This window comes from Xyrauchen texanus, chromosome 27 (assembly GCF_025860055.1).
Source record: "Xyrauchen texanus isolate HMW12.3.18 chromosome 27, RBS_HiC_50CHRs, whole genome shotgun sequence".
NCBI classification, from domain to species: Eukaryota; Metazoa; Chordata; class Actinopteri; order Cypriniformes; family Catostomidae; genus Xyrauchen; species Xyrauchen texanus.
The window spans coordinates 25364678-25380736 of NC_068302.1; the positions used below are offsets into that span (position 1 = coordinate 25364678).

The following is a 16059-nucleotide window of genomic DNA, read 5'->3' on the forward strand; positions in this document are numbered from 1 at the left end:
ATACCAGTTTTGAATGATGTGAGAGTACTGTATATAATAACAGAATAAAAAATTTTGTGTGTACTATTCCTGAAATAACATTTTCAGAGAACACTGTGACAGATCTCTTGCTTATTCATGGAGGAGGAAGCGGGGCCCATGTAAACAGCCCACGTGAGTCTTTTTATTTTCAACACCTTTCAGCGTAACACACAAACTAATGCTTTTCAGCAGCACATTCAACACACAGACAATACGGCTTCACGCATCGCTCTCTCTTCCCTCCGGCAGTCTGGACAGCCCTTATATCCCTCTCCAGCTCTCACTGCACACAAAAGAGCTGTTAGAGATAACAGGTGTCAATCTTTACCGCTTTCCTCTCCCGGCCTCGCTCTGCACAGAACGTCGCTTGACAACACCCATCTCCACAAACACATATTATGATGTATTATCCCTAAATTGGTTTGCTGGTCTTAGCTTGTCTCCCTGCCTGGTCAGGCTAGTCAGTTGGCTGGTTTTAGAGGGCACTTGTTTTGGGGCAGCAGAGTTCCAGCTTTGCCAGGCTGGGGAGACATCTTAATTAGCTAACCAGTTTACACTAAACATTAAAACAATTATTTTAGTTTAAACTTTTGTAATAGTTTGGTTTAGTTTTACAGCACCAAACAATACATTTGCAGTTTTTGACGATGCATAAGTTTGTTTTGTTCTCCTCTGAGTAAAGTGAATGATGAAGTCTCTCAAATTTTCTAAGCAGAAAAACATATTAAACTGCTTGCTGCACTTGAAAGTGGATTCTGTTGTTTGGCTCAAATATGCCTCAAATTAGCACACAAATTAGATGTTTACCAAAACGCTCTGCTCGGGTTTTTGGATCATAAATATGTAATAATAATAATAACAACTTTATTTATATAGCACCTTATACCAACCTTGGTCTGACAGCTCTCTCTCCTTGTTATCAGTTAATGTGTTGATTTTTGCACAAGGCTCTGTTTTTTGTCTGCCATGCACTCTTCTGACCTAGCCCATTTGTTTCCTCTTGCCACACCTCCTGGTTTAGTCCTTGTCATGTTAATTGTCTGCACCTGTCCCTCATGTGTCTTCATCTATATATTTAGCCTTCTTCCTCTTGTGCTTGTTGAATCGTTTTGTTTGTCAGTTCTTCTGTTCCAGTGTTGTTCCTGGACGGTCCTTGTTATTATTTGTATTATTATTTTTGTTTTCTCTCACCTGTGCGTTTTGTGTTTGCCTGTTTGTTTTCTGTAGTTAATAAAATATATTTAATTTCACTCATTCCTGCATTTTTAACATGTCTTAGAAACAGACACCGAATCAGCAGGTCTGTAATGTAGATGTTGTTGTTTCTGTGCAGCCCTTTAGTGCGAATATTTTTATATTTGATTCACTCTATGAATATAATGCCAAGTGTCTTACCCATATGTTATTGACTGTCAAAGCTGTAATATTCAAATGTTCAGGTGCAATGAAATACATCTTCAGCTGTCCCAGATTTCAGATGGCATTTGTAGAAAATTCCCCCGGGTTTCTCTATTTTGGGCATATGCTTTTTATTTGAGTGATTTTTTTTATTATAATTTTTTTATTGTGTATTAAAAGCAAGGATGGCTTATGGCATATTGGCAGAAAGCATTAGTGTTTTCAGCAAGTTGATGACCGTTGAACTCTCTTCCCTTCAGCCAAATCTCTCAGAGGGAGTGTCCTCTCTGCTGGAATGGAAACAGACAGCAGATAAATGCCTGATGCACTAACAAACAAAGCTAGAGATGCTTTTTAATAGCTTCAATCATTATTAAACTAGATAGGAAGTTTGTCAAGACAAACAGGAGAGACCAACATTGTCTGAAAAATAATTGGACAAAATTATTATTATTATTATATATATATATAGATAGATAGATAGATAGATAGATAGAAAGTCCTGCTTGAATTACAGTAATTACAAGATGTCAACTTAGAGATTCTAAGATGTTCATGTCCCAGGACCTCGAAAGTTAATCCCATCCATGGCAACACTTATAACACTTATAATGCCAAAACAGCTTTGTTGTTAATGACAACAGAATATTTATAACAACAATTAATTCACCTCTGTATGTTGTTGCAAAATGTTTAAGAACAAAGAAAGAGCTCCAGTTAACAATGTCATAATTAAATTACATATCAAACAGAAATATGTTTTCACTATTACCTTTAACAGTTGAGGCTGCTGCCATATTGGTTGTTTTTACATGACTTCATGACTGTCAAGTCAGAGCTTTCATTGAATTCCAAGTTTACAACTTTGAATTACAAGTTCTACGAAGACATGAACACATTTTACAAGTCTGAATCTCATATGCAGCCTACAGTAATTATGACATGACATGAACGCAACATAACTTTTTGGGTTTGCTGACATCAAATCAGTAAGGCAAGCCCTGAGGGGTTAAATACACAAACACACGTATAGAGGGCAAAGACAGGGCCATAACCACTATAGACATTGAGGGGGACATGATCCCCCGATATTCATAAAAGCAGTCTAGTGATATGGGTTTCATATGTGGTTACATCAAAATACATGTTAATTTGCCGATTTCCATGTGACAGGGAAGCGGAGAGCAATTCAGAGGGAGCCAGCCCGGTATGTCTTCACAATTCTGAATTTGTGTGTGACAGTTGGAGTTTGAACATTCTGTCAATGTACAGTAAGTCTGGGATTTAGCGGATTTTTGATTGTTGGCTGTGCGAATACTGAAATTTCCAATCAGTAAGAAAAGTTATAGCAACTTGACCAGAAGAGCCTAAAACTGGTTTCCTTCCAGATGGTTCTATGCTTTGGATCTGTTCTTCAAAGAAAAAAAAAGAAAAAACATTGTACTGACTTTTCATTATTTTTTTCTGTTAGACTGATATGATAAGTCAAGCTGCCGATGAAAAGAGCTTTCACAGACATTTCTAGAATTAATTTGGGAATAGTGCTCAAGCTAATGAACTTATACAGTGGACTTTGAAGGGACTATCAATCAGTCTCCATCTCCCTTGGTAACAGTGAAAAATAGATTTTGATTTCAAAGTGTTCCACTCATTATGGAACAGCTGAAGGCCTCAAGATGCAGGATGGCAATTTAGCCCATAAATTTTACACTAGAGGAAATGAATAAATTCAGTATCGTTATCTCTCTCCCTCTCTCTCTTCAGGTGATGCAGCATCGGTGTCAGAAGTGAATATTATAAAACGCTTGGGAGGCTCTTGAAGGAGGAAACACACCAGCTGGCCCCAGGGAGTGCACTGATTGGAAGGGATGCTCATCATGCATTGTCTAACTTTTTCATTGCCATGACAAAAGGACTGTGATTAAATGACAAGTCTGAGCAGTACTTGCAGTTCTATTGCTTAACCATTGTCAGTTAGCTCATTTTCCACCTATTCTTTACTTTTAATTTGTTTCTAGATGGCCTATTGTAGTCACCTGTCTTTGAGTCTAAACACAGGGCTGACTAAATGTACTACAAAGACATAATTTAGCATTTAACAAGCAAGTAAATATAATGAGCACACAATAGACTGTTCTATAGATAAAATGGATGACTAACTACTTACATTTATTGTTACTTTCACTGTTTTATCGAGGAAACTACACCAATGTACACCAAGTAACCACTGCAACTGCTATCAATCGCATGGAGAGAATAGAGTGACTAATCATTCAGAATAGATGTGTCAAACCCAGTGGACATACAGTGAATAGACTTATGTAAATGTACACCTGTCTCCAGGGGAGCCAACTGAGGCATCTAACATGAATTAATGAGAAAATCTCTGTTCTCTCATTAAAGGCCGCTTCGGTTTGTAATAGACTATAACAGTTTGTAACTGATGGATTATTCATGAAGAAGAAACTCATGCATACAAAAAAAATCTCTGCAATCTTCTCAAAAAGTGTTGGCACTGTTTTATTCATTGTCATTTTTAAGGCAATCCATTACAAATTTCACACACACCACGGGAATGACAACAGCAATGTTCTATGTTTGGTTTGGAAATAGCTCACCATGCATATCAACTGAGATAAAGATAGGTAAAGAAGAAGAGAAAAAGAGAGAAGGAAAAGGTATCCTGCAAGGACGGGATGTGTCATGCTTTGCATAAAGGTAGGATAAGACAAGTAAAGGAAGCGTAATGCAGCACAACAGGTCATGAGGACAAAGGACAGTTCACTGAACCTGTCAGCCATTTTGGCACAATCATGCATATCTCACAAAGGGAATGTTGGCACTGGACGAGGGTCACAGTTTCAACAAATGTATACCTTTTCCTACGTTTTGTTATTTCCTATTCTTATTTTCCAATAATGTTGTGAACTACTATATTACCTATTGGCTTTGCTATAGTGGGATAAAAAAATATTATTTGCTAAATTTACACCATGCCATAAACTTAATATATAAGCATTCTCTGGATGGTGGTATACTGTATGTATATATGTGTTTCAGGCTGCTTGTAATTTGCTCTCTGGTTTTACAAGCCACCTATAGCAGAATTATTACAGTAAAAGCCACTTGAAAAGAACAACATGAAGGAAAATACACAAAAAAATCCTCGTAATAGATGCAAAGACACATGAAAAAAACAAGTTTCCCCTCAACAGTAAAATACCCATTTGCTTCCCTAGGATATTAGATATTAACTTGCAATTAACCATCTCCAGTGGAGAATACATGAGCCTTTAAAATCAATATATCTGTTAACACACTTAAACAAACACTTGCACCCAATTCTCCCTTTGTCAGACTTAATCTTCACTTTCTAATTGATTGATGGATCACTTATTTCCTAGTAACTCAGTCAAGCGTACTGACTAAAATGTGAAGATTTTACTGATTCACAGCAGACGGGAATGACAACGAGGCTGTGAGGGACAGACTTATAGTCTCTTTAATGTGTTGTACTTTAGTATTTTTGGATCATTCCGTTGATGAAACATTTGAAAAAAACATTTTAGTTGGCAAACTACTACAAACAATATGAGTTGTGGAACATTAGATTTGATGTAGGAGCTTTTTAACCTCCATTACTATGGTAAGTCTATCTATAGATTTCTATAAGTATACCTAATTAGCAGCTGTTTCTATGGACCGTGATATGTTGGTGCATCCGCCATATTGGATACGTCATGAGCCGTCCCGTCCATCAACACATGAATGTAAATCGTCAGATACGGATACAGAAAATTTGAATTAGGTCTATTTTCTAATTACTTGCCATCTGATTTTCCAAATTTGAGCATTTCAGCAAAATAACAATCACTATTGTTGTAAAAGTGTGCTTAAAAGCATGGAATCAACACTTATCTATGGAATTAACCATCTAGAAAATTTTGTCCTTCAGCCCTTACAAAAAATCAAACCTAGTTTTCGTTTGAATTTGATTTCACAATGTTTACACTTCACATCCACATAGATGTTTCCTACACCAAAAACTGCCATCACTTAATATGTTTTTCAAATGAAAACAGAAAAGTGTGGATGTGGCCTAAAATGATATTAAAACCAAAACTACATTTTAGTAATGTCTTGGGACAAAAAATAATCAAAATCTTACTGGATGAGAAAATGTATCATAGCTGGACAAAAAAATAATCAAAATCTTACTGGATGAGAAAATGTATCATAGCTGGACAAAAAATAATCAAAATCTTACTGGATGAGAAAATGTATCATAGCTGTGGGTAAAAACACACAGTAAAAAATGGGCCTGCCGTTAAAAAAAAAAAACTGTATTGTCAATATTTACTGGTATATTTACACTTTTTTTCTGTGACAACATAAATTCCTTTCAACATAAACCTTAGACTAAATGGACTGAAGATGCTGTTTATTGTTTCTAATTTTCTTCTAATTTTAACAGATTTTAAAGCCTTATAATGCAGTAAAAGTTTAAGGAAATTAATATGCACTGCCTTAAGCACCCTATTAATAATGTATAAATTACTTATATTCATTTATGCTTGCTATAAACTATAGTTGGCATAGAAAAAGGTAAATAATACCTTAATGTAAACTTATGTAAGGCCAGTATATCAATGAACCACGTTTAATTATTATGTCAATGCTATAATATCCAAGGCTTGAACATAGTAAAAAAACAAACATATTATGTTTATACTCCCAGCAGTTAATTCATGCAAAGTGAATCTTTTGAAACCATCCAAATTATCCCTGTCAAACGGAATATTAGAAAAGGGAGAATAAACTCCAAAGAGAATACAGAGCATGTGAGGGCAAAGGTTCAGCAGGGCAGGACATGGGCACCAGGTGAGTCATTCATTGTACCTCGGCTGCTACTATGAGAAAAAACAACAGACAACCCCCTCTCCTTCTTTGCATCATCTCCAATCATCTATAGGCTGCCAGTGAGCAGTGAAGCATCTCAAACGTCTTCTCTGATGGTCTGTGTGCATCCAAAGCTGCTGCTGCAGAATATCAAGATATACTGGCTCCAGAGCATTAAGGGAGCAGAGAGCCAATTTAAACCTTGCTGAGAAGTCATTCTGGCATTCTTAAACTGTTTGCACCTGAAAAATCAGTCTGTACAGTAATGACTGTATTTGCGAACTGTGTCTGATTCGCATTGTTTTCAAATTTTGGAGTATTAAGAATATATGTGCTTCTCTTTCAAACTCTCTCAACAGATCTTTAACAACTGATTTCATCTATAGTATGTAAATACAAAGAATACAATATGCTGTACAATTGCTTTGACCTGGATTTACAATAAAAAAAAACTTGTTTCTCACAGATCTAAAAAGCTATAAATGAGAAACCACAATGGGAAATATTATTTTGTACTATTATACTTGTACTATAAGAAAAATAAGACCCAAAAACCTGTGAAAAAATAAAAACACCAAAAACACAAACTATCTACAAATAAAAACAAACCAAACCATTCCACAAGATTACCCACAATAAATCATTTAAAATAGCTCCACTGCTATTTTATCATATTTCCTAACAACAATCTTTAATGTTTACCTCCTCTGATGGGTAACAAATAATTAGAGATGAATGCCCCTTAATAGACACACAGTCCTCACGTTCTAACACACAAAAATCACCTTTTGTTGTATAGTTGTTATTTAGATGTTAATTGCCATTGCATGAGGAAATCTTCTCCATATAACTAGTGCAGTCAGATTCAGAATGATATTGATCCAGCTTTACTTATATAAATCTGTGCTTATAACGCTAGCTAATTAGCAACGATATCATGGGAAAATAAACCCATAAGAACCATCTTTTTCTGTCCAAAGTCCAGAACACTGATATAAAGTTAATCATTCCTCCAGTGTACGAGATCCATATATTGAGAAATTAACCCTCCACTCTTCTGGACAGCAGGTACCGAATCCTTCGTGTTGGTTTTGAATGAGATCCATTTGGAGGTGACATAACAAGCAATTACTGCCTGTTTTCTGTAGTCCAGAGCCGGCAGGGCAAACTCATTTGGTGGAGGTTGGACTTAGCCCAGGTGGGCTGTATTCCGGTGGTGGCTGGTTGGGTTTGATGCCCCTTGACTTCATGTATAAGATTAACTGATCTGGTATCTCAGCCAGGACATCCTTGGCAAGCCGTGCCATGCTGAGGACATGGTTCCCTGTCCTGTCCATGTAATCTCTGAATGGTACAAACTGCAGGAACAGCCAAGATGTAAAAGTAGTCAGTTACAGGTCTTAATTTATTCCCTGACTCATTGTAATTTTTCTCATAAACTGAAATTGTCATGTAAACAATGTAAAAAAAAAGCCTGGATGGTTCACAAAATATATATATATATATTATTTTTTTTTGCTTGTTTTTTTTTCTCTTCCTGGTGCAGCACACCCTTTAAACATGTGATTTTTGCAGATGTCGCATTGCGCTCTAAATCTGAGATGCCTGTAAATGTAGGTCACCAAAAGTTATTTCTTATGAAAATTCCTCATACATTTATTATTAATTTGACATTACTTAGCAACACAAAATGTTTTGGCTGTAAATGTTTACTGTGCATGCAAAGGTTGATCGATAGCCCTCCAACAACGACTTACAAAACAAACAGTCAATAAAATCAATGTTAAATGTTGAAAGACTGGCAAAATTCTGAAATATGTACCTGTACAATGTCCCTCTCCGCTAGCTTTCCTCTAGAGGATATTCTCACGTCATCACCATCCAGCTCTACCATGGCTAAAAAAATGAAATTATCATATTTTCTGCCATTCAGCTAATAAAACTCAATCTGGAACCTTTTCCTCCAGCAGATGACACCCAAATTTTCCTGTTTGCTGGAATGTTATGAAAGACCAAACACAAATACTAAAAGCAGATGGTGGGAGAGGATAGATATATTCAACAGCTGCAAACTCAGTGATCATCTTGCAGTTTGACATCTGCTTGTCAGTTTAAGACCCTAAACCATCACAATTAGGTGACTTTTCATGCAGAAACTCTACTTTACATGAGTGCAAATGTGAAGATTACTTGCAATAAAGTAGTTCACCCAAAAATGAAATCTCTGTCATAAGTTACTCACCCTAATGTTGTTCCAAATCTGCACTGAATTTGTATCTGGATGCAGACATGGGCTAGATGCAAGCTTTCTGTAAAGATTATCAGTGAATAATGACTTCAATTTCAGTCTGTTTCTCAAACAAAGTTATTGTATGGCTTCAAAAGAAATGTACAAACTCAGAGCTGGACTGGGAAGATAAATCTGTCCAGGATTTTACATGGCAACTGGCGCAAAAGTTGTTGTGCGAGGGGGTGTTTGCTGTCCTTTTCTGCATATTACGGCGCCCTTTTTTGGTCCGTTCTGCATAATGCGGCGGCTCTTTTTAGCTTATCGAGGCCCATTTGCCACGTTTTGCGCGGTTCTCCCGATGGCCAGTCCAGTCTGATCGGCCCCAAAGTGCGTTGCCACCCGGGTATTCCAGACTACCAGTCCAGCCCTGGAGATACTGTATATAAATTCATATTCAATACTGTAATGGTGCTTTTATGATGTTTTTGTCCTTTTTGGAGCTTGACAGCCCCTGGTCACTATGAACGGTGATGTTGTATGGCAAGAGCTGTGAGACAATTTTTCTAAAATGTTCCACAGAAAAAGTAACAGCATACAAGTTTGGAACAGCATGATGGTGAGTAAACAATGACAGAATTAAACATTTTGGGTGAACTCTCTCTTTAATGCAAGTTTAAGACCTTTATGTGGACATGCTAATATTTGCTTTAGTAGAGTTGCTAGTTGTGAAAAAAATTTGCAATATATATATTATTTATTTTTATTTATTATTAAAGTAAGATTAATCTTCTTTCTTACCATCAAACTCTGCCTGGCCAACTCCAACAATAATGATGGACATAGGTAATTTAGCCGCCTGAGAAAAGGAAACAAAGAAGACACATTCTACCTCATGAAAAACGGTTTAAGTACTGTAAATGCTCTGATATCCCTATGAGGCCTGAGATTAGGAAAGTCTATTTCCCAAATTACTCAGATTAATCCTAGATTTAGATGGGTCTATTTTATTTAAATTTGGGACTAAACTTAATTTATGGTCCAAAAAAACACACAGAACTGTACAGTGAAGAGTGCACATATGTAGCTGTATTCCGAGTAACAGGGCCGGTCAACCCATTAGGCGAGTGCCTAGGGCGGCATCGCTTCGGGGGCACGGCGGGTGCCAATCTACCGAGCCAATTTTAGCATGTGTCCAATCTGTGTCGAACAAAATGCTCCCTGTGTGTTCAGATAACGTGTTGTGGCAGCCCCCACGGAACATACAGACAGTGTACTTACTACCATACTACTCTTACTGTTTGTCATATCTCTGTTTGGCAAAAACAGTGAGAGAAGTATGGATAGTATGCCATTGTGAACACGGCCATTGACTTGCGCGCACGGGGCTCGTGATGTGATTCCGAGAGATGACGTATGGACGCGTGAAATAATCTCTGTTTTGAGTCGGTTCTTCTCAATAAATGTATCTAAAGTGCAGGTTGAATCGGTTGAAATGCTTCGTACATGCTTTAGAAGACAGAAGACAAAAACAATGCTGAAAGTTGATATTTACTTACAATTCATTGAAAACAAAACCTGCAGCTGCATTCAGTCGTCACGTGTGAGTGCAGAAAATGAACGATTGTCTACTGCAGGTGAAGACATTTTCTAAATAAAAGTGTATAATTTACATTTATGCATTTGGCAGATGCTTTTATCCAAAGCGACTTACAGTGCATTTATTACTGGGACAATCCCCCGGAGCAACCTAGATTTAAGTGCCTTGCTTAAGGACACAATGGTGGTGGCTGTGGGGATTGAACCAGCGACCTTCTGATTGACAGTAATGTGCATTAGCCCACTACGCCACCACAACTCAAACCACTAACATTAAATGAAAGCTCTTAAAAGTACAAACAATTACAAAGCTAATACCATGTTTGTTGAACATGTTCCTTTGAGTTGCCTACCATATAAATACCTTAATATATTATAAACAATACCAAGGTCTTGCCATATTGTACCATCACTGTACCATGATACACAGCAGGCTTTTGAGAAAGATAAGTTTGATAAACTTCATCTGGTGCTGTGTCCTAATGTGAAAAGGTGTCAGTATGTTTTTAGTCTATAGTTTCATTAATGCTACACAACATTCAGTATGTAGTCTACTAAAGAAAATTTTCAAATTATGCTCTTAAAATAACCACAAATGAATGCTTTGGTGCTGTTTTTGCAATAAAACAAAAATTAAATAAATAATAAATAAAAAACATAAAATCTCCCAGGGAAGCATGCTCCCAGTTGCCTCCATGTCCAAGATGTTAATTTGCGCATCTTATCACGTGGTTTGCTGAACGCGTTACTACGGAGACATATGCGCTTGTGGAGGCTTCACGCTACTCTTCGCGACATCCACGCACAAACTTGCTACTCCAGGGGTGGTAGTCAGCGTCTTTACTTGCTGAGCTACCCTGGCCGCCCACATTATAATAATTTCTATATACTGTATGGTGATACCAATTTATTATGCCTACTTAAGAAGCCATAACTTAGTAGTGTTTATTCCCAACATTGTTTTTATTAATGGTTTGCTAGATTCAGTTTATACCCATTCCTGATATATTCTGATATATCTCACACACCTGCTCCCAATCCACTCATCAAGGAGAGAGGGATTTAAAGGCTGGCGGGAGAGACAGAGGCGGAGAAGATCTCCTAGAAGGTGGCTAAACATTAATGCGTTGTCTGTACTCTCTCATAGGAAGCAATTGAAATCTGCCTGGTGTGCCTCCTGCCAGCTCTCAGCCTTCAGTACCAAGCAGAGCCACTCTATGGGAGCCCCCACTCCATTTACCCACACTAGGGGAACCCCTTTGTCTGTCGCAGCACTGACACTGCATAGGCTGAAGCTGCCTCACACCTGCCTCATCACCGCTTCTCACCTCCTTTCCTTTGTTGTAATAAACAGCCCTCTGGGGTAATTCAGCCAGTTCTGTATCTGTGCCTCATTCGTCCCCCTACAAATACTTGATGTAATAAAATGCCAAATCTGGTTGAAATTGACAAGAAATCGTGCATTTTCTGAAGTGGATATTTTGAGTAAGCATAATTTTAATTTGTAAACTAATGCAAATAATTTAGACAGCAAGATGCTTTGAGTATCTTGCTGTCTAAATTATTTGTATTAATTTACAAATTTTGCACTATTGCCCTTATTTCTACGCAATATCAATATAACCCCCCTAAGGGCCTTTTACCCAAGTGTGGCTCCCTCACTGCCTTTTAAGGAATTTCAATCAAAACAACCTTCTGTTATTTTCACACATATTGTCGCTCCATTGATATTCGAATAAAAAGACAAATTGTTTTCAATCTTGATACATTTTGTGACCAGAAAAATGCTAATTTTCCTTAAGGTGTGCCTTTAGCCCCGTTTTACCCTACAACTACTGAAATAGATAGCAAAAGAAAATGAATTTTTATTTTGCAACATGTGAAGCCACTTTGTCAATTCTTTGATGGTTTTGAACAAAAATAATATTTTGGCATAACATGATTTTTCTTACAGAGCACGGTGAAAAGCCATGCATTATTCAAGCCCTTTTAGATCAACATTTTCTCTCGTTGGCTAGCTGTCCCTGTTACTGATATGATGCCTGACTGACAGATCAAATCCTCTTTATCCAGAAAGTAAAGAGTGAGTTGGTATTCAGCTAGCTCCGAGGCAGCTTACCAGTGACATCAGATAACAAGAAACCCACAGGACTTTCAGAGAAACAAAAATCACTTTCTGCCCAAATCGAATTTGAATAAAAGTAATTGCATATAACATTAAATATTATTAAAGCACAATGATTCTATAATAAGGATAAACATACTGTAAAAACACGCAATACAAAAACGGAAAAGATTATGATTTCTATTAAATGTAATATGAAGAGCTTATAATGAAATGAACCTTTAATATAGCAAACATATAATGAGAGATATATTACAGGCTCCTGGGGGCTTGCATTTTCAAAGAATTTCCCCGGAGGGCCCGTGAAAGCCTGTTGAGAGGAATGAATAATTTGTTGAATAAAGCTGGCTGGACACACACCCTCAGTCACACTGATAAGTGTGTGGGCTGTAATGGAGTTAGAATTGGAATTTTACTGGGAACTACACACAAAAACACAAAATGAAAATTAAGCACTCAAACCAAAACCGGTAGTGCCTGGAGACCTAACAGCTAATTCACACAAATTCTGAGAGCAGGGTGTGAGAGAGGCGTGAGCAACGAGGTGTGAGCAATGCGTTGCATTTGGGCCTTCACATTGGGCACATCTCTTTTCTAGGTTCCAACGACAATGGCGGGCAGTCACGTGTTGATTATCAGCGTACATGTTTGTGATTGTTTAATTTATCAAAGTTTCTGTCAAGGCAAGTCAGTCCACTCAGTGTTCATCTTTGGAATGCTCTCGGGCAGGTTGGGCCACTGATCTATATATAAAACTATAAATAGATCAGTGGGTGGGGCAGATAGTTTCTTTGTAAACGAGCAACATAAAAGTACAGCTCCTATCTACTTAAATGTGGAAAGACTGAAATTTTCAAAAAGGTTGGTCAAGATGCAGACCTATACATTTTAGTGTATAGTTGGTTTGGTTAAAATATTGTTATTTTTTTTGTGTGTCTTTTCTAAAAACTCCTGATTATTTTAGTTTCCTACTGCACCCAGAGCCACCGAGTTCAGCATGAGCCGCGCAGCAAAAATAGGCTCAGCACCTTAACTATCCACTCACTGCCACATCTGGGATGCTTCTGGGATGCTTCACCTCATGACTCACACTTGCAGTATGAAGAGTGTAATCTTTTAACATGGCCACTGAAATTAAAACGCATTGCTCACACAGGATATGTGAAACCGGCATAATCAAACCAAATGAGTGGTTCAGATAATTAATTACTACGATTCAGAGATCAATTTCTTCAATTACACTCAGCTTTATTTAGGAAACCATATTGTGAAACCTCTAAAAGTGTGTTCTGTGGGCAATATGAACACTTGTGGACGTGTGCACACCAGCACTTCTGCTGAAAAAAATCCTAGGGGAAACACTGTACTACTATTTATTATTTAATGTTGCCATCTGTCCAGTATTACCTGGCAAGTCTCGTATTTTGGCAAAAATGAACACCCTTTGTTCCCTGCCTACACGAACGTGAATGTCACGTCAAAAGCAGATGGATCCTATTGTTTGGCCTCATGTGCTCAGATAGGAGACAAAAGCAGGCCTACACAGGTCATAAAGCCTGATTAAGGCCTGTAGGAACACTCAAAGCCAAAAGCGCCAAAATCAAACAAAGGGAGTGCAAACAGTCTACAGATTCCATCAAGCCATGCGTTACATTACACATCTGTGTGAAATTCTGGAGGATCAAACTCTCAACTCCTATTGGATGAATCACATGACAGAACGTGTCCCTCAACTATTATGGCTTCAAGAGTATAAAACCCCGGAGATTCCTTATAAGCCTTGCTTCCAGCGACAGTATTTTCCGTGTCTAGTTGCCCTGCTGCTCCCAGGTGTAGCCTCACTGCCCATGGAAGTAGTGTACCCACCTGAATTTTGGCCATACAATCTCCTTCTCGCTTGATGAGCCGAGATTCTGTGTTCCACTTAGCACACACAAACATTGGGTTTCCATGTTTTATGGGGACTTTCCATACACATAATGGTTTTTATACAAACATTATATTCTATCCCCTAACCCTACCCCTAAACCTAACCCTCACAGAAAACTTTCGGCATTTTTAGTCCCCAACAAAGTACACGATAATTTTAGTTTGTAGTTGGAAGTCGGATGTTTATCGACTGCATTGTATTGCATATTAATTGATATTACTGCATCAATAATACTTTAGTGTTTTGGTATTTTTCTGCATGCACCTGTGCCAAGGGCTGGCAGGGGATGTCAGTCCTCAGATTCAAGCCTTCATAGTTTCCCTTTTGAATGTCGATGTTCTCTGGATGCCGACTTTACTAAACAAACAATCCTATACCGTATGGTTATTAGTTCCTGATTCCAGGGTGGTGCCCCAGAAATATTCATTCATATTACTATTCTAATTATATTGATAATTGATAGTTATCTTTGATGATTGTTGATTTGAAGGATTAATAATCTAATGTTGATTCTAATCAATGTTCTATTGATTTTAATATTCATCTTTGATAATTATACATTTTTGCTAATAACCAAACCCACTCCTGAACCAAGCCTCAACGCCATAATAATCAATGAAGCTGAGAGAGTAAGCCATGCTCCTTTTTGCACTGCATGCTCTGTTTTCCTGCCAACAAGACATTTATATGATTTAGAAAGCTTGCTTCAACTCCCTTCTACCATATACACACAACCCTCAGTCTCACCTGAATACTGATGACCTGCACCTGCCTCTCATCACTACGTCAATCAGCTCCTTTACTTAATTCTACTTATTCTCCCTTCACTCGTCTGATCTCAACTCAGAATACAAACTCACTTGCCTGCGACTTACCTAACTCTTCAAATGTCATTCCTGCGATCTCTCCTTGATTCCTCTCCACCGCAACTCCAATGATCTCTCCAAGCCTCCACTCCTACGTCTACTTCCCATTGTGTGTTTATCACCCCAAAGATTATCACTACCTGCATCAACACCAACCATCCTCAGGTTTCAGTTCTTTCAGCAGGCGAAAATAGCTTATATCCTCTCCTTGCTAGCTGGACGAGCGCTGCAGTGGGCCCAATCACTCTGGGAGCAAAACAGCCTGAAAATACACTCGCCCCTTGGCAGAGGTATTATTCGTCACTTTGTGGGCCCAGTGAAACTTCAAGTTTGATGTTTGCACAGCGAAGACATCATCCTACTGGTTCTGGAGAGCTCCACCGCTGATATTTTATTGGATTTGCATGGCTCATACGACATTGCCCTGTCATCTCCTGGTCTACCAGTGACGTCCTGAGGTGGGAACCCCAGTGCTTTCCTTCCTGTTTCCCCAATTGTCCCACTCCTAAACCCTCATCTTCTGTCAAGAATTCTCCTCCTCTCCATCTCAACACTACCACCATTGAGAGCCCTGCTAGTTTCACCTCTGTGGAGATCCCATCCTGCTACTCCCACTTTCAGGACATCTACTGCCCCCTACGTGCCTCACAACTACCTCCTCATAAACCAAGGGACTGCACAATAGACCTTCTCCCCGGTGAGCCAGTGCCCCATGGCAAGATAAACCCTCTCTCCATCCCAGAGCAAAAGGCCATGGAGGAGTATATCGAGGAGGCGCTTAGCCAAGGTTATATCTGGCCATCCACATCCCCTGCTGCTTCGAGCTTTTTCTATGTGGTGAAGAATGGCAGAGGCCTCTTGGTTCCAGGGCTTCATGAATGAGGTGTTCCACGAGTACCTCCATTGATTCGTCCTCGTCTACATCGATGACATTCTGATGTACACCCGGAATGAGACAAACCACCATCAGCATGTCGCAATGGGTTTGTCACGC

General features: G+C 38.4%; 1 protein-coding gene across 2 annotated transcripts in view; it reads right to left on the reverse strand.

The window, feature by feature from the left end:
* Positions 1-6014: 6014 nt before the first annotated feature.
* LOC127621476 (copine-5-like) overlaps positions 6015-16059 on the reverse strand; it is a 120374-nt gene continuing 110329 nt past the window's right edge. For both annotated transcript variants that reach the window (XM_052095105.1, XM_052095104.1), the window contains 3 exons: positions 9347-9404; positions 8141-8214; positions 6015-7676 (listed from right to left, as the gene is read on the reverse strand). In XM_052095105.1, the coding sequence (XP_051951065.1) occupies positions 7488-7676; positions 8141-8214; positions 9347-9404 (321 nt within the window). In that variant the 3' untranslated portion in view covers positions 6015-7487. The remainder of the gene's footprint in view (positions 7677-8140; positions 8215-9346; positions 9405-16059) is intronic.